Source organism: Cetorhinus maximus, chromosome 17 (genome assembly GCF_964194155.1).
Source record: "Cetorhinus maximus chromosome 17, sCetMax3.hap1.1, whole genome shotgun sequence".
In the NCBI taxonomy this organism is placed as follows: Eukaryota; Metazoa; Chordata; class Chondrichthyes; order Lamniformes; family Cetorhinidae; genus Cetorhinus; species Cetorhinus maximus.
In genome coordinates this window covers 51,716,555-51,741,669 of record NC_135895.1, presented here as the reverse complement: position 1 = coordinate 51,741,669, position 25,115 = coordinate 51,716,555, and the positions used below count along the sequence as shown (strand labels likewise).

The 25,115-nt window shown below is 41.4% G+C and overlaps 1 protein-coding gene across 1 annotated transcript in view; it reads right to left on the bottom strand.

The window, feature by feature from the left end:
- frem1b (Fras1 related extracellular matrix 1b) overlaps positions 1-25,115 on the bottom strand; it is a 262,434-nt gene that overhangs the window by 168,785 nt on the left and 68,534 nt on the right. Inside the window, exons 3-9 of the mRNA XM_078561195.1 lie at positions 21,057-21,151; positions 16,448-16,749; positions 15,893-16,092; positions 9,761-10,084; positions 5,918-6,026; positions 2,905-3,036; positions 2,164-2,508 (exon numbers count right to left, since the gene is read on the bottom strand). Coding sequence (XP_078417321.1) covers positions 2,164-2,508; positions 2,905-3,036; positions 5,918-6,026; positions 9,761-10,084; positions 15,893-16,092; positions 16,448-16,749; positions 21,057-21,151 — 1,507 coding nt within the window. The remainder of the gene's footprint in view (positions 1-2,163; positions 2,509-2,904; positions 3,037-5,917; positions 6,027-9,760; positions 10,085-15,892; positions 16,093-16,447; positions 16,750-21,056; positions 21,152-25,115) is intronic.

Sequence of the window (25,115 nt, the reverse complement as noted above, 5' to 3'; positions counted from 1 at the left end):
GCACAGGGGTTCCATACTCATCTCCAAATCGTTGGATTGCTAACTCAATGCCACTTTTCGGGGTCCCACCCACACCCAAACCTGCCTCCCTGTGGCTGTTAAAATTCTGCCCATGCAGCTTTTGCTGGAAGGAGAAACCCAAAAAAAGGAATAGAAGAGAAAGGGCTAGGAAGACAACATCAAAAAGGATATGGAATGAATGTGATTATTCTTATTAAATTGTACTCTATGTAAAAGCTTTTCAGTAAAATAAATCAATAAAAGGTTGGAATCCTGACTGCTATAAACAGAATACATAATAGATGATACAAGTATATTGTATATCAAAGAATTAGCACACAAATGACTACGTTGTAATTAGTCTGTGACAGGTAATTGGTCCAATATTTAGTATATGCCAAATGACCAGTATTAATTTGACTTATATAATTAAAGACAGCAAATAGTTGTCCTTTAAATAATGTTTGTGCTTGCTGATTACATCTTGCAATGATTTAATTCGACTTTTGATATAGAACTTTACTAAATTTCAAGCAGACAAGATATTTCTATAATCAACAATCGGCAATTCGTGGTCAATGTGTAATATATATATATATCTCTTAGTCAATCTGGCTACTTTATAAAATTATTATTTTTATTTAAAAAATGGACAAGGCTTTACCCTGACTAGCCATGACTAGACAATGCCAGATGAATTTCTAACCTTCAAGAACCAACAAGGACCTCGCTATTTTTAAAGCGTGCTAATGCCCTCTATGGACTGCCAGTAATCAAATTCCAAAGAAATGCGCCAACCCCCTTTATATTTCTAAGGAAGAGCTGCAGCCAATGGAGACAGTATGCCAGCAAAGGACAAAAGGGCCCATGACTCCTCGATTAAACATCTGAAGATTCCAGACCTGGAAAAATACATCCTTTGTCCAACACCCAGGATAAGAAGTGGGAGCTATGTCACATGGCCTCCCCAAGCTGCTAGAACCTGTAATGTTGCCATGTGGAACTGAACCCAAGCAGTCTACCATTTTACCATCAAACAGGTAGCAGCAGAAAGAGCTCTGTCCAGGTAAAGTACCTGGCTCTCATCTACAGTATGAACTTTGGAACATTGGAACTTCTGTATCTGTGCCTTCAAGACTAATTCACCTCTATGTGCCTTCTCCCATCATAGAAGTCCTCGCTGCTGGAAAGACCGATCACCCTGCAACAGTTTCAGCCTGCTAACCTCTGAAGGAATATGGCACTGGACCTTTTGATTCTGGACTCTGGACTCACGTGAAACCATAACTCTTTTTTTTATCATGGTCTTGCCCTTTCTTTCCCTTATCCCTCTTTTATTGTATGAGTGCAAAAGGGGTGGACATCGTGAAACTCCTCTCATGTGTTTTGGTGTGTGTGTAAAATAAACCAACCTTCTTATTTTATCTTATCTTGAGTCTGCAATGGGGTTGTGAATAGAGGATTGGATCACTCCAAACTTAAGCGCTGGGGCAAACATGCCATCATTTATAAAGGGGGAAATCAGAAATCAAAAACAATTTTCTGTTTATGGATGGGTAATGAGAGGAAAAATCAGGGCTGTTTAAATTAATCTCCCTCCTGTCCTTAACAGAAGTCACTAAATCCTGAAACAATGTGTGAATGTCCTAAATATAAACCAAAAATGTCACAATTAACGTACAGTATTATGAGTTTGATCAATATTTCCATATTTTTGATGCATATTTTCTATTTACTAATGAGTTGGATTATAAATATAACTAGGAAATAACAAAGGATTATAACAAAAGACAGTGTGGCATGTTTGCAAAGGGGAAAAGAATACATGACCACATATTTAGATCTTAGGTAGAAAACAAAAGAGTAGCTCAGACAACAATGACAACAGTAGAATCTACAAATTAGACACAAGAATTGGTGTAATGGAGGGGTGAGTTTGGCAGCTAGTAGTAAGGAAAGAATTGCTTATCAGACAACAACTTTTCTTTCACATATTTTTCCTAGAAGTTTGAGTGGGGCGTAGGAAGATCATTCTGAGATAGTGCTGGTCAAATAAAATAGTGTGGTCTTCACTCTAATAGGAACAATAAATACAAACTATTCATTGACATTCTCAGACTGATATTTCCGTTAACAATGCTTTTTTATTCCATCAGCACTTACCCGGTAGATCTGATAGAGCTTTTTTCACAATCTCTCCAGCTCTTGGTGGAATTATAATCCTGTACAATATGTAATCATCACTAGAATCCAAATCGGAAGACAGTAGCATATGGTTTTCTATTAATATAGACTCTCCTTCCTCTAGTTCAAAAGCAAGGTTGTTAATTAAGAAGGGAGGGCTGTCATCTTTGGGCAAGATATTAATTGGAAACTTGTGTCGAGTAGCATGTTTGCCGTCGAAGATTCGGAATATAATATAGTCCTTGGTTGTATCGCTATCGTCATGGTGATAACGCACAACTCCATCCTTAATATCCTTAATGGTACACATGAATCCTTTGCCACCTGATGTTTGCACAAATCAGAAACAGAATGGTTATGAAATATGAATTGAGCAGAGACAAATCTTATGAATCTTATGAATATTTCAAATTCCACCCCAGTACATTAAGACCTTTGCAATCCATTTTATTACCCATAGCATTTTTGACAATTTATTGCCAGCCTCTAAAATGTGACTTAGTTTGAAAATGTTAGCTAGGATCAATGTTGCAGCTTGTAGTTGAAAGAACAAGTACCCTTTAATTCAAGAGCGTGTTCCCCAGCCACCATCCCCACCCCACCATGTTATCTTCAACTGAAAAAAAATTACATTGATGCAAGTAGCTCCCAAATGTGTTTTGATGCTGATCATTCTCCACATGGTGATAGATCATTGCTAAAATTATTTTAATTTCTTACCTCTAACTGTGAGCCGTCCATGCTGCAATCCTTCCACTGCTATTAAACGTACAGCATTCATATTATCGTTGTCCACTATCTGAAAATTTTCCCAAGTAATTGGTCGAGATTGACCTTCTAACAAGTCCAGACCTGCACAGGTTAGGAATATCTGATTAAGAACACCTTTAAACAGGAGAAGGTTTTTCAAAGCCATCAAACTATAATTAGTAATGGGCATGGTAATGTGCTTATGTTACTGAACTAGTAATCCATGGTAGGACTAATAATTCAAACAAAATAGGTCTGATTTTAAACCTGTACAAGGATAGGTTTTGAGTGTGTTAAAATCTCACCCCATGAGCTCAAATTCACCAGGGCAGTTTGAGAATTTTAATCCAGTTTAAAAAAATTGTGAATACAAAGCTGGCATTAATAAAAATGACCATGAAGCTGTTGAATTGTTGTAAAAACCCAACTGTTTCACTTCTGTCCTTAAAGGAAGAAAACTTGCCATTCTTACCAAGTCTTGCCAATATGTGACACTAGTCCCTCACCAATGTGGCTGAGTCTTAACTGTCCCCTGAAAGGTCCTAGCAAGTCACCCAGGTTTATCATCATCTTCTCAGGACAACTGGGGAAAGGTAATAAGCATCAAGCTTGTCACAGGTGACCACATAGCGAAAATAAAGAAAAGCAACATCTGCTTTGATTAGCCTTTTGGAGTATGCCAAGAGAGGCATAGAGGGATGCTGGTGGCAAATCCAAATGGGATTAAAGCATGGGATGAAGGCAGGGAATTTGGAAGGTAGAGTAACAACAAAGATGATAGATTTGGATGGGGAAAGATGGGAGGAGGTTTGAGTGCGCTGGTTGGGCCAAATGGCCTATTTCTGTGTCGTACATTTTATCTAATCCTATGAGGGGTTTGGGTAGGGATTTGGGGCAATGGGGCTAAGTACCCAAGAGGGGAATAATGACAGGTGATATAGGTGTGTGATAAAAAGGTGAGGACAGCAGAGACAATTACAAAAGGGGCCAAGATAGGAGATGGAAAGGGAGATACCAATAATAGGCTTCGGCCTAAAGTGGCAGCTAAAATGTACAATGGGCAGAGAGGGAATTCAGGTTACATGGGAATGGCAAAGGTTAGAATTGATATAAGACCATAAGACATAGGAACAGAAATTAGGCCATTTGGCCCATCGAGCCTGCTCCGCCATTCAATCATGGCTGTTAAGTTTCTCAACCCCATTCTCTTCATTGTGAACAGAAGACAGGGAGGAGATAATATGAGAGAGTTCAAAGATTAAGATTTGTGGTGGGATTAAGTTGACTTGTGGATAACGTGGAGGTGCTTGAACATAGACAAACCAATGTCCAGGTTCAGGGACTGCTGTGGAGGGTGAATGAGCCAGGATCTGTTTGAGAAGAATATCAGTGCTGCTGATACACTATAGTTATGGCGTGTTACTTTTGCAAGCACACAGATAATTGGACTTTCAGGACATTTATTTCTAATGGGGTAGATTTTGTTATCAAACAAATAATTGGGCATCGAGAATTGTTTAATCATTCCTTGGGAATTAAGTTGCATTTATAAACTCCTTCATCCATCAAAAGTCATTCATTAAAATGAAAATTGATTTTTGACAATTTAACTTGTTAGCACAATGTTTATTTAAATTTCTATCTTTAAATTGAAAGTTTGAAATTCCATAGTGCTTAAGAGAACATGGGTTTTCCCACATGTGTTTTTTGTTCCTTTGTCAAAGTGTTTAGCTCTTGTTGAATACAATGACATGGCACCTGCAGCCCATATTTGTACAGACTTCACATGAGCATTCTGATGTGATCTATAGCAGAGCTCATTGTAGCGTGATAAGAAGCTGGAACTCAGGTTAACTTTTCCCCTCCATAATCCAGGAACACGGAAAGCAAACTGCTGCCCTGATGAAATTGGGTGAATTAGCAGACCAGGAATCAAACCTTCTGGCCTGTAGGGCTTAGAAGAGCATTGGCTAGTGTACGTACTTGGGAGTATACTTATTTATGACTAAACAAAATGAGTGACAACCATTTGCTGACTCATTCATCCGGGCAATGCCTTGACCAATCAGGGTCAAGCTTCCTGGTTTAAATTTCAAACAATGTTTGGCAGTTAACTGTCAGTCACCATCAGTGGTGCATTCTCCATGGCAATGCGTGGCCAACCAATCAGCACTATGTTAACATACAGTATAAATTGTTGTTTTCCCCTTATATTCGTATTCTTGCAAGTGTCCTGATGAGTGCGAGACAAAAAGCTTAGGCATGTCTCTTTTTTCAGCAATACTTAATGAGAAAAACTGCAACTTATGTTTATTAATATAAAAACCTATGCACATATGAATTAGAAGCAAGAATGGGCATTCAGCCCCTTGAGCCTGCTCTAGCATTAAATAACATCATGGCTGATCTAATTGTGGCCTCAACTCCAAATTCCACATACCCCTGATAACCTTTGACTCCCTTGTTAGGCAAGAATCTATCTACCTCTGCCTTAAAAACATACATTGGCCCTGCCTCCACCGCTCTCTGGGGAAGAGAGTTCCAAAGACTCACGACCCTCTGAGAGAAAAAGTTTCTTGTAATCTCCGTCTTAAATGGGAGACCCCTTACTTTTAAACTGTGTCCCATAGTTCTAATCTCTCCCATGAGGAGAAACATCCTTTCAGCATCCAGCCTGTCAAGCCCCTTTAGAATCTCATATATTTCAATAAGATTACCTCTCAATCTTCGAAACTCCAATGGATATAGGCCCAGCCTGTCCAACCTTTCATCATAAGATAACGCCCCCATCCCAGGTATTATTATATTAAGTTGCATTCTATAATTGTATTTATATTATATTCAATGAAAACATCATAAAGTATTCAGAGATTTCATTATAAACTATAACTCTGCACATGGAGAAGGGTGAGTCTCAGCAACTGAAAAGTATGTTCTTTTTTAATAAAGTAATTATGATAATAGTTTAATTCAAATCACATACCCATATTCCAAGAAATCCTTGGTGCATTTGTCTCTGCTGCTCTGATTGAAAAGTGAACCATGATGGAAGAACTGACTTCGAAAAATGCATCTATTGCCTTAAAATCAACCTAAGATATACCGGAAAAGAAAAAATATGGACCATGAAGTTTTGTATGCATGCAAAAGTCTTTCACAACATTTATTAGCAATCAATTTTGTGCCTGCCAAGATACTGGAGAATAGAATATTATTCAATTTTTGTTCACCTTGTGTTAGCATCAAGCATGCTGAAGTTAAATTAGTACAAATTAGGTGTTGGTAAAATTCCCAAAATAATGTCTCAATTATATGCCACAATCTCCCATTTCTGGAGAGTATTTCTGATGAAGACTGTTTTGATTAAGCCCTTTAAAATTGTGCCAATTGTTTTCAGATAATAGAAATTTTAGATTTGAGACTGGTTTAACTCCCTCCAATGAGCAAAATAAGAACAGTGGGAAAGATGTGCCCTTTCTACAAGCTGGGCTGAAATTTGAAACCCATGAACTATCATAACTTTAAATGTCAATAGCACATTCTACAAAAAAAATTACATGTTCAAACAATTTTCAAATTTAGGCATTTTACAAAGTGTGTTTACAAAGATAATATTTTCAGTAGCTCAGTGACATAAATAAGATTGGTTTCATATTTTTGATAAATTAAGAAACCTAAATGAAAGATAAAGACATTGAAAAAAGTGGTAGCGATAAGGCAAATTATAAGGAGCAGTGATCAGGTGGTATCAGGAATTACATATGAACATATGAAACAGGAGAAGGAGTAGGCCATTTGGTCCCTTGAGCCTGCTCCACCATTCAATAAGATCATGGCTGATCTGTTTGTGTTTTGAATTCCACATTCCCATCTACTCCCAATAACCTTTGTTTCTAATAAGAACCTATCTACCTCCGCCTTAAAAATATTCAATGACCCCGCCTCCATCGCCTTCTGAGATAGGGAGTTCCAAAGTCGTATGACCATCTGAGGGAAAAAATTTCACCTCATCTCTGTCCTAAAAGGGCGTCCCCTAATTTTAAAACAGTGTCCCCCTAGTTTTGGACTAACCCACAAAAGGAAACATCCTTTCCATGTCCACCTTGTCAAGACCATTCAGGACCTTATATACTTCAATCAAGTCACCCCTCACTCTTCTAAACTCCAATGGAAACAAGCCCAGTCTGTCCAACTTTTCCTCATAAGATAACCCACTCATTCCAGATATCAATCTAGTAAACCTCCTCTGAAGTGTCTCCAACACATTTACATTCTTCCTTAAATAAGGAGTCAAAAACTGCACACAGTATTCAAGATGTGGTCTCATCAATGCCCTGTATAACTGAAGCATAGCATCCTTACTTTTATGTTCAATTCCTCTCATAATAAAGGATAGCATTCCTTTTGCCTTATTAATTACTTGCTGTACCTGCACGCTAACTTTTTGTGACTCATGCACTAGAACATTTAGATCTCTCTGCATCTCCGAGTTCTGCAGTTTTTCTCCATTTAAGTAATAATCTGCTTTTTTATTCTTCCTGCCAAAGTGAAAAACTTCACATTTTCCCATATTATACTCGATCTGCCACATTTTTGCCCACTCACTTAACCTATCTAGATCCATCTGCAAACACTTTATGCCCTCTTCACAACATACTTTCCTACCTATCTTTGTGTCATCTGCAAATTTAGCTACCATGCCTTCACTCCCCTCATCTAAGTCAATGCCACAAATTGTAAAAATTGAGGCCCCAGTACAGACTCCTGTGGTACTCTGCTCATCACATTCTGTCAATCAGCATACTCTCTGTTCGCTGCCAGCCAGTCAATCTTCTATCCATGCTAATATGTTACCCATGAGCTTTTATTTTCCGCAATAACTTTTGATGTGGCATTTTACTAAATTCCTTCTGGAAAACCAAGTACAGCATGTCTACAGGCTTCCCTTTATCCACAGTGCATGTTACTTCTTCAAAGGATTCCAATAAATTGGTCAAATATGATTTCCCTTTTGCAAAATCATGCTGACTCTTCCCAAATACCTTGAGTTTTTTCCTAAGTGCCCAGCTATAATTTCCTTAATGATCCATTCCAACACCTTCCCCATGACAGACGTCAAACTAACTGCCTATAGCTTCCTTTTTCTGCCTCCCTCCCTTCTTGAACAGAGGGGCTATGTTTGCAACTTTCCAGTCTGATGGAACTTTTCCAGAATCTAGGGAATTTTGGAAAATCAACACCAATGCATCTACCACTTTTAAGACCCTAGGATGGAAGTCCATCAGGACTTGTCAGCCCACAGCTCCATCAGTTTGCTCAGTACTGCTTCCCTAGTGATTGTGATTTCACCAAGTTCCTCTCTCCCCTCCACCTCCCCATTTACAGCTCTTACTGGAATGTTTTTTTGTATCCTCTATAGTGAAGGCAGAAGCAAAATATTTGTTCATTCCATCTGCCATTTCCTTATTATCTAGTATTAGCTTCCCATTCTCACTCTCTAGAGGACTAACACTCACTTTACTTATTCTTTTCCTTTTTACATACCTGTAGAAGCTCTTGCTGTCCATTTTTACATTTCTAGGTAGCTTTCTCTCATACTCTAATTTCTTTCTCCCAATTAACCTTTTAGTCATTCTCTGCCATTCTTCATATTCTGACCAATCATCTGACCTGCCACGCACCTTTGCGCAGTTGAATGCTTTTTCCTTAAGTTTAATGCTTCCCCTAACTGCTTTAGTTAACCACAGATGTGGTTTTCTTTATAGTAGGAATATAATTATTCTGGGTATTTTGAAATATCCCCTTAAATACCTGCCACTTGTCTGCTTCTCTATTGATTGATCCTCTAGCCTGGTGTCCCAGTTCACTTCAGCTAGCTCAGCTTTCATTCCTACATAGTTGCCCTTATTTAAGTTTAAAATACTAGTCTTAGACCCACCCTTCTCCCTTTCAAACTGGATGCAAAATTCAATCATATTGTGGTCATTGCTGCCTAGGCATGCCTTCACTCTGAGGTCACCTGTCACATTACACAATACCAAATCTAATATAGCCTGCTCTGTTGAAGAGTCATACAGACTCAAAACGTTAACTGTGTTCCTGTCCGCAGATGCTGCCAGATCTGCTGAGTTTTTCCAGGTATTTTTATTTTTGTTTCTAATATAGCCTGCTCTCTGGTTGGTTCCAGAATATGCTGCTCTAAGAAACTATCTCGAAAGTATTCTATTAACTCATTATCCAGGCTACTACTGCCAATCTGTTTTTTGCAGCTGAGATGCAAATTAAAATCACACATGATTATTGCTGTCATCTTAATCACAAGCACCCAATTTTTCTTCTTGCATACTTTGTCCTACATTGTGGTTACTGTTAGGGACTCAGTAGGCCCCACTCGCACTAGTGACTTCTTTCCCCTACTATTTGTCATTTCTACCAAAACCAATTCTACATCCTGATCTCCTGAACCAAGGTCATCTCTAACTATTGTACCAATGCCATCCCTGATTTTTTAAAAAGCCTTCAGATTGTAGAAAGAAGGCAAGATTGAGAGAGCTTAGGAATTCTTGAGTTTTGTGATCCTGCAAAAGAATGAATTAGACTATGTGACTTGTTTTCAACGTGTGCAAGTGGGGTTTCCAGCACACTGCACTTTTAGTGAAGTTACAGAGATGGAACTGAAGCAGCTCTGATGAAATTCCTCATGTGGTGAGGTGCAGGGAGAAGGAAGAAAACATAGGGTGGCAGATTCAAAGTTATGGATGAAGAAGAGAGGAAATACTATACTTAGAATTATCTGAAAATCTGGATTCAAATTATCTCGACGTACCTCATAATTCCTCCTTTCAGTATGGCTAATGTTAGGAGGTTGATATGCTATTTTCATTTCATGTAAATCCTGCCAGCTGAATGATGTGATGGATTTGGTGTGGTCATCCAGGTGAGTTAAGTACCCTTCAACAGGAGGCTTGGTGATGTTGAAAACCAGTCTGTCCTTTGGTGTTTCATCATCCTCTGCATCAACAGCTGCAATGCTCAATGGTGTCAGGATGAATTGATCAACTTCCAGGATAAACATTGGCATGAATGCAGCTTTGGGTTGCTGATTTGGAATTGCACCTTTAATGTTAACTCGAATCCAAGCATTTTCTACCTGTCAAAGAATATTTTGTTTCTTCACGGTTTGATTTATGGAAAACAAACTATCAATTCCCAATCTCAGAGTTGTGCTAAACATGATTACAAGTTATTAACTTCAAGAACAAAGAAAATTTTCAACAAGATTCCTGTTATCAAGGTTTCATTTTCCCACTCTTACTCTAGGTTAAAATCGCCTTCCAATTCAATGAATGTGGAAAAGTACTCCACATACTATATTGTGAAATGTGAGCTCGACTAATAAGGTCCCAGGTCTGTGCTGCAAGCTCATATCAACCTTGGCAGCATGGCAGACACTTAAATAGCTTCAATATACCCAGGCTATGGAGGGGAAAATTCAGCAAGGGTTCCTTATTCTGGTTGCTATTTTTAAGACTGCAATTAGCATTATGCATGCAATGGAATTTGGGCCCAAAAGTTTACTATTCTGCTATAATGCGCTACAGGTCTTACTCTTCCATTCCCAGCTGTCCATACAGCCAATGAAATCAAGACAATTGAAACTGGAAAATGGATGGAGCTAGTGTTCAGCCAGAACCCAGCTTGCTTTGCACTACCTTTGAGTTTACGTCCATGCCTGCTGGCGTCAGGTGTGCTTGGTGGCATGAGCAGACAATATGGTGGGAAGGCCAAAAATTGGTTTCATGATGTCATGAAACCAATTTGCAATCGTCCGCTCAGCCCGTCAATGGCGGGCCGCATTTCATGCCATCGGACGTCGGGAAGCACATTGTAATACGTCTGCATATCATTATAAGGCTAGCTTGCTGGAATCAACCCCCACACTGGATTGTCCATCCACGTCGGTGTGATTGCACGCCAAAGTGTTTTACAAGAGCATATATAAGGCGTGCACTTGGTGGGCTGCATTTTGAGGGGAACTCAGAGGCGAGTACACAGTAACATTGCACAGTACTTGCATGGGTCACCTGTTGGACTTCAAGGTTGAGGCGCATTGGAGGCATGGGGGAAAGGGCTGCCTTGTGGTTGAGGTGACTTGGGGGTGGGGAGGAGGGCTGCCCTGCGGTTGAGGCGACTTGGAGGTGGAGGAAAGGATTGCCATGTGCTTGAGGCGCGTTGAAGCTGTGGGGGCAAGGGCTACCCTGCGGTTGAGGCGACTTGGGCGTGGGGGCAAGGGCTGCCCTGTGGTTGAAGGTACATGTGGGGTTGTGGGGAGGGAAGCAGCCACACATTAAGGAAACCTTCTATAAAGTGACAGTTCCTCTGCAGCTGATATTATTCAGACACAGCCACAATGACATGCGTGGAATCGGGCCTCTAGCTTATGTGCCCACTCGAGCAACGCAGAGGTATGCAAGTGCCACCAAGTGCTCCAGAGCTTTACACCTCTTGGGCACAGACTACAAACTAATGAGTGTTTTAGTGGACTGCAGAACATTTGGACAACTGGGCACATTGTACAAACTCCTTGCTAAAGCTGGCCATAGAGCAGTCACTGGTGGAGGCGCTCACAGCCTCTTGCAATGTCATCATTCAGGTTTGGACCAGTCTCCCCTACGGTTCAAGCTAACAGTGCAGCCTTGCAGTGTGGGTTAGGAGAATGCCTGTGCCTTAACTGAGAGCACAACATGCAGTTCAATGTGCAAGGCTGTCACCAATTTGTCAGGTGGAGTGGGGCAGAGGTAGTTGGTGTTTCGGGCAGCCATGCAGCACACTAAACTCTGGCCATCCAAGTGGTGGCCAGCAATCTCCAGGATGCATTAAGGAGCTTTCAGACTTAACCAAGAGACGTTTTTGATATACCCAAGCTAACCCAATTGTCTCTCTCTTTATCCTGCAGGAGGACTACATCAGGAGCATGGAGCCTGGTGAAATAGCTGTACGCCTCGTGGCATACAGAGAGCGGAGACGATGGAGAAGAGAGCGACAGAGGCGCCTGGCTGCGCAGAGGGAGGAGCAGAACCCTCTGGAAGAAGGGGTGGCTGGGGCTCCCACATATGCCGATGAAGGGCCACAGCGAGCCGTCACTGTTTGCATCTAGCTAGACCCAGGGTCTATCAACGCTGCCTTTCATTCCTGTGGATGACCAAGTACCAGTGTCGCCGAAGACTGCGCATGTCTAGGGAACCGGTCGGCCACAACTGCCAGCTGCTGCAGGATTTGGTGCCATAGGGACATGGAGGGCATCCACTGCCAGTGGCCGTGAAAGAGACTGCAGCGCTCAATTTTTACACCAATGACTCCTTTCATGACTCCACAGGTGACCCCTGTGGGATATCGCAAGCCTCCACCCACAAATACATCCATGAGGTCACAAATGCCATCTTCGTGAAGGCACACAACTTTGTGCATTTCGCCCGGGACCAAGAGAGCCAGGATGCAAAAGTGTTTGGATTTGCCCCGATCTCGAGTTTCCCACAGGTTCAGGGTGCGATCAACTGCGCTCAGATCTCCATCGCAACAAAAAGTCAATTATCTCAACCACAAGGTCTTCCATTCGCTCGAAGTGCAGATGGTTTGCGACCACCACAAACACATCCTGCAGGTTTGCACATGGATTCCAGGGAGTATCCATGACTCCTACATTCTCAGTCGGCCTCAGATCCCTGACGCCTTTCAGGGTCCATAGAGGCTGCAGGGTTGGTATTTGGGGGACAAGGGCTACCCAGAGAGGACATGGCTGATGACACCCGTGCAGTGGCCTCAGGCTGCAGCAGAGAGATGGCATAATGAGGCTCATGCAGCAGCTCGCATCTTGGTGAAGCAAATCATTGGGATGTTGAAAATGAGGTTCCAGTGCCTGGACCGGTCTGGTGGAGCCCTGCAATACAGCCCACAGAGGGTGTCATGCATCGTTGCCGCCTGCTGCGCCCTTTACAACCTGGCACTGCAACGGGGAGAGGAGCTGGCTGAGGAGGAGTTGCAGGAGCTAGAGGTCTCCTCCCATGAGAAGGATGTCGATGGTGATGAGGGTGGGGAGGTCCTCAAAGGCAACGATGACGGCAGTGAGGCCTTTACACTGGCCAGACAACAAAGGTGTGCTTGCAAGGCTCTCAGAGCTGTTAGATTTGTGGAAACACCATAGATCCTCACATTGCTTCTATGAATGTTTGACTCCAGTCTGGCTGATGGCAGCGCACATAACCCCTGTGATAATGCTCCTGTCATGGAGACGCAGTGGTGGCCCTATTAGTTGCTCGATTGCAGGAGGATGATGACAACATGCAGTGAGGACACTCCATAGACTTTCACATAGCCTCTGTGAATGTCTGACTGCTGTCTGGCCAAGGGCAGCTCACTTGTGCTCTGTGATCAGGGTCAGATCATGCAGACGCAGCGTGAAATTTTAAGTGCACCTGATCCTTTGTCAGCCTTCAGCACCTGACCCTTTCAGGAACACAACGTCACTGGTTACAGATGCTGAAGAGATGGGGGCCAGCCCCACCTCACAGATGCTGAGAGCACACAGAGAGAATGATGAATCTCTGTGATGCCTGCCCACGACATTCTGGCAGCATCTGCTGATCCTCCTCCCTATGGGTGCCTAAGGTCCCCTGGCTGACTCCATGAGGAGAAGGGGTAGCTGGAGTGAGAATAGGCTGCCCCCGCACCCCTCTCGTGTACACACTGTTGGAGGCCAACTATGGCATCGGAGATGGAGTTCAGCCTGCGCAGCAATGCAACAGTGGCGTCCTGGACCAAAGTCTCCATGGTGGCCGCCATCCTACCAGTGTTGGCCTCAGTGTGTTGGCATGTCAGCACTATCACCTTAGCCAGAAGGCATATGGACTCCTCCATTGTGCCTTGTAATCTGAGGAGTGCAGCGAATATCCCTCCCTGATGTTCCCGAGCTTGCCTTTGCAGCTCCAGGAACTGTGACATGACCGAGTCCAGAGGCTTGTCATCAGACTTGGACTCAGCAAATTTCTGGCCTCCAGCAGTCCTTCGAGTGCCAGACACCTGGAAGGACGAGGGCAGCAGGCCCATGGGAATGCCACCACCTTCAAGTTCCCTTCCAAGTCACACACCATTTTGATTTGGAAATAGATCGCTGTTGCAATCACTGTTGCTGGGTCAAAATCCAGTAACTCTCTCCCTGATAGAACTGTGAGTACCTACACCACAAGGGCTGCAGTGGCTCACCACTACTACTCAAGGGCAATTAAGAATGGCAATCAAAGAGAGCTCAGGAGAAGCCCTGGAGATTGAAGAAGGCAGCAAAAGGTTGGTGACGCCATGCTGCGGGCCTTTGGAGCAAAGGTACCCTTTTGGAGCAGTAATATTCTGTTTGGCGTGGCTGAAGGGCTGAAACTGTGCTTGTGAGTTGGTGTTTGAGTTCATACTCAGGAATCCAGGGGAATGGGGTCTCGGGAGACGAGATTAAAACCCTGCAAGGTGTGCAGTCATTGAGGCAGCCCGAGCTGAAGTGACTTTTGGAGGGAATTCTAAGGCGAGTTCTTCGAAGATAAAGACTGGAATCCGTCGTGAGAGAGATAGAGTTTCAACAACATTGGTTGAATCACAGTGTTTACTCAATTTTGAGCATGTTATTGAGAAATCTATGGAATCTGTCTAGGTCGCATCCGCCACATATTGTGCATTGTGGTGTGTCCGGTCACATTTTGCCTGTCAATTCGCATGTATCTCATATTAACCCTGAATGTTAGAGTATAAGATAAATATTGTCAATTGTTTTATCTTCCTGACCTTGTATAGTATATTTTTGTTTATTCAAAACCAATGGAACCTTGTTGCTTTATTCTCTTGGCAAGAGACTTGAATCTTAAACTTTGTCTACTTTAAACTAAAAGTTATCGATCTCTAATATGATCATACCAAGAAATTGGGGATCTTGTCCATCATCGTACACATGCTTCCAATGGCACTTGTGATCAACAACCAACATTAGTTATTTATTGTGCCCACTAGGATGACCTCAACTATATCTGTACTATTAGCATTATACACAACAGCCAGGAGAAATGTCTTCTCATGAGCTAGGGCTGTAGAAAGCCAGTTACAGAGCTATGCAATCAGTTACCATACCACATAGAAGTGGCTCATTCAATGGGAGTGCCAGTCAGCCACGGCCTGAAACTTGAATCAGTCACCTTCTAAGTTTGCTGTGAAGCTGGTCTATAGAGCTGCTGTTGTGCAGTGGCCAGAGGTCACCACCTCCACAAGAAGCTTAACCTCTACTTCAGCAGCCATCCACCAGGAGTTCAGCGCTGGGATACTCCATCATCTGCCTACATGTTTGTATCTGAAGTTTTTTGCTTCCTTTCTCTTTAATTATGCCTGTCGCCTATTTTTTTTCTTCCACTTCAGCCATGGCAAAGGCTGTGTTGAGATACTTTGCAAGTTTTTCCAAAGCCATTCATAATTTTTTACTCCAACTTTTTGCGCTTTTGCTTTAAATTTCACTGAATGCAAATTTCTGCTCCCGCCATTTGTGTATTTCCTGCACCTGTGCGATATTTTTAGTTGCTGGTGGGGAAGCGGAAAAATAAGTTTTTTCTGGAGCACTGCTGATGGGGCCTGAATAATGGAGAAATGAGACTGGTTAAAAGTGAAGATGGATTTTTGCCTGATTGCCTTTGGGAATCAGGGAACACTCATGCAAAATGTTGGAGATTTAAATAGTTGGAAAAAGAGTCAATGGTACCGTAGATTGTGTATGGTTTGTAAAACATGTGTTCTGGATGTCTAGATAACCTTTTCTAATTATATGCATTCTTATACTTAGAAATATAATAGCTTAATAATAAGCAACCACATGAATTGTTCATTTACATTTACACATTTATTCAATGAATTAAAAAGTTTTTGATTCAATGGTTACCTGATGGAGGAATCTGGTCCTTTCATCTCTGACCTCTATTTTAATTGGAATATAGTCATTATCAGGAGAGGGTGGACTGAGGTGTTGATATTTCAGCCCCATTGCAAGGAAATCTTCACAGTTAGCCTTTAAGAACGGCACTTCCTTAACACCAGTTGGGCAAGCCTTGTTGCTGGGGCATGGAATTTCAGCCTGTCTTACTGAAGAATTGAAATTGTCATTAGTACTTTGTGTACATACAGTTAAACTAAACATTTTCAATACTGAATAGTTACATTTATTGGCATGGCTATATGTTACCATTTCAGTATACTATTACTTGAATTGATCTATCATTTCCATAAGATGTTTTCTAAGTATGTTCTTTAGTTAATTGCCACCCATAAATTACTAAATCATTGAAACTTCAGCACAAATAAACCTTAAATAGTGTGTAACATTCTGCCCTTCTCAAGGGCAATTAGGGATGGGCAATACATGCTGGCCTAGTCAGCGATGCCTAGATCCCATGAATGAATTTTTAAAAAATTTTTAAGTCACAAAGAGAGCAAGTACCTTTCCTAACATTCTGCTTCAATGCAGCATCTAGTACATTTCCTTGGCCACGATACCTAGGATCATCGACAATAAGCTGTCCATGGGCTGGAACAAGGACCTCGGTTGATAAGATCTTTACTGTACAAATTGTGTTTGCATTGTATTTGAAAGACACAACATTTTTGTCAATAGGATTTGATATCCCATACAACTCTTGGACCTGAAGGCTAACCAATCCAAACCTGATGATACTGGATTTCGATTCTGTAATTTGGACATTCAAAAGGAATGTTTCCATAAAGGTCTGAGATTCTGTGAATCTGGAAAGGAAATTTTAAAAAATGACATGATTTGCATTTCTGCACCTTCTCAGCCTTTTTACAGTTGTTTAGCAAAGTGCCATATTACAAATACGTGGTTATTAGCTAAGTGACAATTTTAGTGCTTTAACATCTGAATACAATCTTAATCTTTAACTAACTAAAGTATACTGGTATGCAGTAAGGATTAAGCCAAAGATAGAGTTGTGAGTCAGAACCTACTTTCCAAATGTAGCATGTAGCATTCTGTAGCATTCTATTAAATATGAAATTTAGCAAGATGTTAAAGCTAATTCTTCTCATTTACTTATGTTTTAGATTTGTTTATTGATACAATTGTATTAACAGAAGCTCTGAACTATTGTTAAACATATGCTGCTGATTAACCGCAAGGCACTAGAAATATGCCGTGGTAAATCCTGTGTGGTGTTAACTCACACAGAGCAGCATGGACATGGGTTTGTTTGCTGTGAGATTGAAGTTATCACAGCTAGGTCAGTTATATAGACACCAAATCTGGACTCAAGTGTTCTCAGGCTAAGGTTTCCAGTGATATCCACTAACTTGCCTACTGAAGAGTGCAGATCTGTACTGGATGAGGAAGGAATTAACTGTAATAACTTCCAAAGTTTTATAGCTTTACAACATGCAATGTCTAGGATCACTTATAAAGAATAGCAATTGGACAGGAAGGCTGCTGCTACTGTGAAAATGTACCACACAATAAGTTGTCATTCTCAGGAGAAGAAGGGAGAAAATTGGAAGAAAAAGGTGATTGATTGTGTGTGATGGAAATTATTATTGAAAGCAGATTTCAACTTTCTACTGATTACATGTCATATATTGGGAGGTGATTGTCATATGTTTGGGACTCTCATGGGACTTTGCATTACTAGAGAGGCAGCTGAATTCACACATGCCAGCAAAGGCAAATCATGAACACCATTAGAACAGGATGTATTTTTCATCTGGACATCTCTACATGCGCCAGTAAGGATGTGTTGCAGGGTCTCTTGTGTGGATGCTTGAGTGAGGTCCCAAAAATAGGATAAACGTGTGCTGTTTACTGGCACAATTTTAGAATCAGGTGCCATTGCCAACAGGTAAGACGCTATAAATTGATGTTAGCTTTTCCGCTGTTATCACTTCCTGCTGAAGACTGGCCATTTGAGAGTAAAACTGTCCTGAAACAGACACTTCTGCTTCTTCACCCATTACCTCCATTAGAAAATGTCTTCAAAATGTGTGAGGAGAGCAGGAGATGATGGGCATAGGAACCTGATGGGGACCCCAAACCTGTCCACGTCATCAGTCCATCTGCTGGCCGTGGTCCTGAGGCTGAGGCCCAGGGCGCAAAATGATGTCAGGCTGGCAGCTCTATCTAAAGAGGCGGGCATTGCCAAGGCAGACAGGCAAGGGGAAAGGCACCTCAACATGGAGGCACCCTTGGTTGCAGAGAAGCAATGAAATAAAGATGCCCAAAGTCGGTAGGGACAATGAGTTGGAGGGGAACCCCCATTGCAGGCCTGTTCACAGGTGAGGCCTTTCATCCTCACCACCTTGTCATTGGGGCATGGAGCGTTTGGTTCTGATGGCACCTTACCCTGGATTGAGCTGGAGGCCTCTGTACATGGCAGTTGGAGGTGGGGGGAGTTGCTCCGACATTGGTAAAATACCATCGCTGATGCAAAATGGCCTCTAACTGGAGCCTTAATTGCACAAATTAGCTGCCTACTTTCATGGACCAAACGCCAACCCGGATTCCAATCTGCCCTGGGAAATTCCATGGAGGTGCAATGCATCCGACAGCCACGCGGCTTCCACCTATTTTCCCTGCCCCCCACCACAGGGTCTATCCCAGCTCCACTAGCCTGTAAAGCCTGTTATCATCTACCTCCTTAAAATTAATTTAGAGGACAGAATTAATCCCATCCCTACCGGATGAAAGAAATAGTTAAGCAGTTTCAAATAAAAGCTGGTCAATGCAAGATGACTAAAATTCATTTGGTTTCACCTTTTGTCAAAATGACAATTAAATGAGGTGATGTTATGGCTTCAAAATCTACCTTTTAATTTTTCAAATCAAAGCCAATAAAATGGGATTAAAATAATCTTTCTCTAGTAGATGCTAAGGATACCAATTAAGTTATGTTTTGACAAACTGCATCAATATCTCAGCAAATGGAGGATAATGCAACGAACCCAGGGAGACACCACAGGACAGGGTATAAGAGTCTGACAGGCTGGCATGCAGTGGATTAGAGGGTTTGTGGGCAAAATGCAGTATTGAGAGAGTTTCTACTATTTTCTATCTCATTTTCTATGAGATGAGGTTGTACAGTGTCAATCAAATTCCTAGTGGACATAGCTCAGCAGCACAATATTGCCATTATTTTGGATTTAATTGGGAATCTTACTCAGAGATGCCTGATGTAAGAAATAGACCTATGTTGCATGTGCAGCAGCAAGTACCTAGAGCTGAGACACATTGTTGGAGAAGTACATTTGAAGACTCATGCTCCAAAAATAACCACACCGCTAGCACACTATTCCAGTACAGCTACAACACTTGCATCTACCCAGCAATGTGAAAAATTCCCTAATCCAATCCGACCAATCGATCATCAGCAAAGCAGCACTTAACACAGCAATTGCCTGCTCACTGACGCTCAGTCTGGGTTCTGTCAGAGCCACTCAGCTGCAGACTTCATTAGCCTTGGTCCAAACATGGACTAAAGAGCTGAACTCAAGAGGTGAGGTGAAAGTGATTGTCATTGACATCAAGGCAGCATTTGACCATGTGTGGCATCAAGGAGCCCTGGCAAAATTGAAGTCAATTGGAATGGGGGGAAAACTCACGACTGGTTGGAGTCATACCTAGCACAAAAGAAGATGGCTGTGTCTGTTGGAGGCCAATTATCTCAGTCCCAAGACATTGGTTCAAGGGTTCCTCAGGGTAGTGTCCTAGACCATCTTCAGCTGTTTCATCAGTGACCTTCCTTCTATCATAAGGTCAGAAGTGGGGATGTTTGCTGATGTTTGCACGATTTTTACCACCTCTTGTGACTCCTCAGATAATGAAGCAGTCTGTATTCATGTGCAGCAAGACTTGGACAACATTCAGGCTTGAGCTGATAAGTGGCAAGTAACTTCTGCACCATGCAAGTGCCAGACAATGACCACTTCCAACAAATAGAATAAAACCATCTTCCCTTGAATTCAGTGGCATTACTATTGCTGCATCCCCCACCAACAACACACTGAGGTGGAACCATTGACTAGAGACTTAGCTGTAACAGCCTTATAAATACTGTAGCTACAACAACAGGTCAGAGGCTAAAAATTATGAGGTGAATAACTCATCTCCTGACTTCCCAATTTCTGTCCACCATCTATTAGGCACATAAGTCAGGAATGTGATGGAATACTCTCCACTTGTCTGGATGACTGTGGCTCCAACAACACTCAAGAAACTCAACACAATCAAGGACAACGCAGCCCACTTGATTGGCTCTCCATCCACCACTTTAAACATTCAGTCCCTCCACCACTGGCACACTGTGGCAGCAGTGTGTGCCATCTACAAAATGCACTGCAGCAAGTCACCAAGTCTCCTTCAACTGCATCTTCCAAATTTGAGAACTTTACCACCTGGAAGGACAAGGGCAGCAGGCACATAGGAACAACAACACCTGCAAGATCCCCTCCAAGTCACATACCATCCTAATTTGGAACAATATCGCTGTTCCTTCACTGCTCCTGGTTCAAAATCCTGGAACTCCCTCCCTAATAGCACTGTAGGTGTACCTACACCAGATGTACTACAGCGGTCCAAGAAGGTGGCTCACCAACCCCTTCTCATGGGCAATTAGGGATGGACAACAAATGCTGGCCTTGCCAGTGACACTCACTTCCCATGAAAGAATTTTAAAAAGCCAGAGTAGAGCAAGTTTTACCTTGCATGCAAGTTGACCTTGGAGTACTGGGTGCTGATACTGAATATGCAAAATGAAAAATGTTGTATCCCTAGCCACTAACCTCCCTTATTCTGCTGAGTACAAAATCACAAAATAAAACTACTAAAAAAAAATGTTTCCATGGTGTGTAGAGAGAAAGATACATTTCTGAAATTTGGGTTACATATACACAATGTGGATAATATGCATGATACTTTTTCCTCATCTGTTTAAGAATGACTATTCATCATTGCCTTTATATCATGGCAATCCAAACATATCTTCACTGAAGGTAATTGAATGGGTAAACAGTTCATACCATAGATAATATATGATTATTATTTGGATTACCTATATATTCTTAGCATCACATTATCTTCCTCTAGCAGAGGGCATCCATTATGTGTGTATTTCACTTCATGAGGGAGGAAATGACAGTCAAAGACCTGCTCAGAAATATAGTCATGTGTTAATACATTTGTTGTTTTCAATGTTTAATTAAATCACTATTATCTTTTCTGATCTGAATTTCAGCTCAAATTAATTCAGGAATTACATACATTTTTATTAAGAAAAACTATCTATTAGTTAAAAAATTTTGCTCACAGTAAACATAACAAAAAATTGACCTATTATTTGAATGAACATTTTACACTGCTGCTCACATAGGCCTCAGTGCTGCTTTTTAACTTCTGATTATGCTTTATAATCACCTGGGATTCTTTGTGTCCATGGTCAATTCCACTTGTTGAGTTGGCAGGATTTCCATTTCTGCAGAACAGATCTGAGCCTATTGATTATTTTCCACTCCCCAGAAATGGGGCATCTGCTCTACTTCAGGCTGCTGTAACTATGTTGCTAAACAGTGAAACTCAATGGAATCAACCTACCTCAGAGGGCAATGGAGATTGAAATTCAAATACAATTCATGTAGATAGATTTTCATTATTTTTACTAAATTTTGGTGAAGGTAGAGCAGTAGAAGGTAACATTTTCCCAATTTCGGCAGACAGTTTTAGCATCGACCACTCCCAGGTCTAATAGATCATATACGATTACATATGTCAATTTAAATTAGATGTTTAATGGAGGTCCTGTCTGCCTGTTCCAGTAGTTCAAGTGAATGTTAAAGAGTCCATAATACTATCTGAAGAATAAGTTCTGCTGATGTCCTTAACAAAATTCCTCTTTAGGCTAAGGCCACCATTTTAATATATGGGTGGTTGATTTAGGTTTGGAGTACAAATCAAGTGGGTAGTGGACAGGGCATCTGCCCCAGCTGTTTGATGACTTTAGTGGGACACTTGATCCATTTTTATGCTACAGTCTCATTTAGATGCATTTGTGAAGCTGCTACTGCTAATCATGCTCTCTATAGGTAGCTTGATGATTGGGAGGAGGATGAGAAATATAGCAGAGCCAACAATACATAAAGGAAGCCTGAATCCTTTAAATGGGGTAATGTATTCATGCTGTTAATCATGTTTGAATATGCACAGTATGTAATGACGCAGTAAATCTAGTTTTCTGAACTAGCTATATCTTGTGTTGGTCCTCTTCTTTCAGGCCATGCAAAATGCCACAAAATTGGCAATGAAGATGAACGTATTGAAGCCACAGTGCCTGGAATTGACCCAACGGCCTGGAAAGTTTGATTAGGTGTTGATAAGTTTTTGCACACGTCTGGAAAATGGCCTGCTCCATCATGGATCAATGTGAGAGCAATCGGCGCCATGCGAAACCACGCTGTAACTGAAGAGAGACATTTTTCCAAGTGCTTTGGAGTCTGCGGTAGAAACTGGCCCAGATCAGACCAGGGAGAGGGCCTCAAAATATTTTTTAGTAGACGGAGTTGAAAAGGAAAGGTTAAAAAAAGAATACAAAAGAAAGCTCTTTGCTGACGAGAACTTTCCAGGTAGAAATATTGTAAAGCTCACAGGTATAAATGATATTTTCAACCACTGACCGGACTGGTTTTGAACAGCTGAATGAAAGTGTTTACTATGTCACTGTTGAATTTGTAAATGGGATAATGTGACTTCATTACATGGAACAATGGAAGGCTAGGAACATATGACAGTGTTTGAGAACCATTCACTTTTGTACACTGAAGGAAGGGCATTTTTTTCAATGTTAATAACATTTTGGAACTTGAAGGTGAAAGTGAAGTGGTCAAGACTCAGGACAAGACAATTCTTGAATGCAAGAATTGGGCAAAGACTGACTTTGCAAGCTGAAGTTAGATTGGAAGCTTGTTTTTCAGGTTAACACGACCAAGAAGCTTGATCAGCTATTGGATAGTTACCATAACATTTTCAAGGACAGTTATGAAGGCATAATCCATGTGGATGCCCACGTCTGAATCAGGCCTGATGCAAAACCAGTATATTGCAAGACTGGGCTGGCTCCTTATGCTTTATGCAAAACCCAGGTTGAAGAGGAGCTAAGGAAGCTAGAGAGAAATAGTGTGCTAGTGAAAATTCAGCATAGTAATTGGGCAACCCCAATTGTAATAGTGCCCAAGTCAGCCAAAACCATGAGACCATGTGGGAACTACAAAGCTACAATCAACCAGACTGTGGGTGATAAAAAGCATCCACTATCAACCTATCAATATTTGTATGCAGAGTTAGTGGGATTTAAGCTTTTCACAAAGTTGGATTTTTCCACACTTCTGTACAGTTCAATGCAGATCGAAAGAATCAGCAATATCTCATGATAAACACACATGGATTAATACTCCTACATGAAGCTGCCTTTGGCATGAAGTTTTCAGTAAAAACCTTCCAAGCTACAATGGATAAGATTTTGCAAGGAGTGCTGCATGGCTTGTGCAATCAGGGTGATGTATTAATAATGACTGTAGCAGAGGAGGAGAATCTTCTAGTGTTGGATGAATTCTTAAAAAGGCTCAATGATCACAATGTGAATTTGAAAAGGAGCAAGTGTGCCTTCTTGCAAGCTGATGTGGTGTACCTTTGCATGAATTCAATGAAACCAGTGAAAAAGAAGATAGAGACTAGAGTCAATGCTCCAAAGGCAAAATATGTGTATGAGTTTAGATCTTTTCTAGGTATGGTTCAATACTACCTGCAATTTCTGCTGGAGCTTTCCACTATAAGTTGTTGAAGAAAGATGTGAAATAAGAATGGTCTAAAGAACAAGATGTTTATGATGCCTATAAAAGAAGCTTGACCAGTGATGCACTACTTGTTCATTATAACACAAATTGTGACCTGAAGTCAGCATGTGATTTTTCTAACTGTGGAGCTGGAGCAGTGATCAGTCATGTCATAGATGATAGTCAAGAGGAACTCATAGCAGATGTGTCATGCATCCTTACCAATGGTGAACCAACTAAGCACAAATAGAAAAGGAAGGCCTTTGAATAACCTTTGGAATCAAACAATTTCACCAGCTTTTGTTGGGTAGAAACTTCACATCAGTAACAGATCAGAACCCCTTACTAGCTATTCTAGGACCAAAGTCTGCAATACCAACGCTGGCAGCATCAAGGATGCAGCAGTAGGCTGTACCTCTCTCACAATATGACTACAACATTGAATATCACAGTTCGAAAGAGAGTGCTATCGCTGATGCATTGTTTCATTTGCCACATGAGGACTCAGAAGTAGGCTGTGAAGGTGAAATCTTCACAACAGGAATATCAGATGATGATTTTCCAATCAATGCAACTGAAGTTGCAGCTGAAACTCTAGAAGACTCAGTGTTGAAAAGAGTCTATGAACAGATATTGAATGGCTGAATATAATTTGACCAGTTACAGATGGAGAACTGAAACCGTTCCACAATTATTGGAATGAGTTGTCATCTGTGCAGGGTTGCACAAAGTGGAGTCACAAGGTGGCCTCTTTGAGAGATAGGATTCTGGCAGAACTCCATACTGAACACAGAGGAATAGTCAGTATTAAATCCATAGCAGGAAATTTTTTCTATTGGCTTGGTCTAGACAGCGATCTAGAATCATTGGTTAGCAAATCTACAATCTGCCAAAATTGTAAAAGTAAGTAGTCAAAACTTCCTTTATAGTCGAGGTTGTTTTGCGTTCAAAAGACATCAGTACTTCTTAGTGTCTTTCTTAGTGTGAGGTCTCTACTCAACTGATCTAAACTGTCTGCTTACAGAGACAGTATCTCATGGCAGAGGTCACATGACTACAGCAAGCCAGATTGGACATATAGTACTGTTGCATTTCAAAACCCAAACATCTCCCTTTTTATAATGGACAAAAGAAACACAACCCCCCTTTTCCTAATGAACAAAAGACAAATTTGCATGCATGATCATTGGTAACTATGAATTACCCAAGTTACCCACTGTACACCCATTGTTTCCATGCATTAACAACTGCTTGCTCTACTAGTCAGTTTCTGCACCTGCAATTGTCTT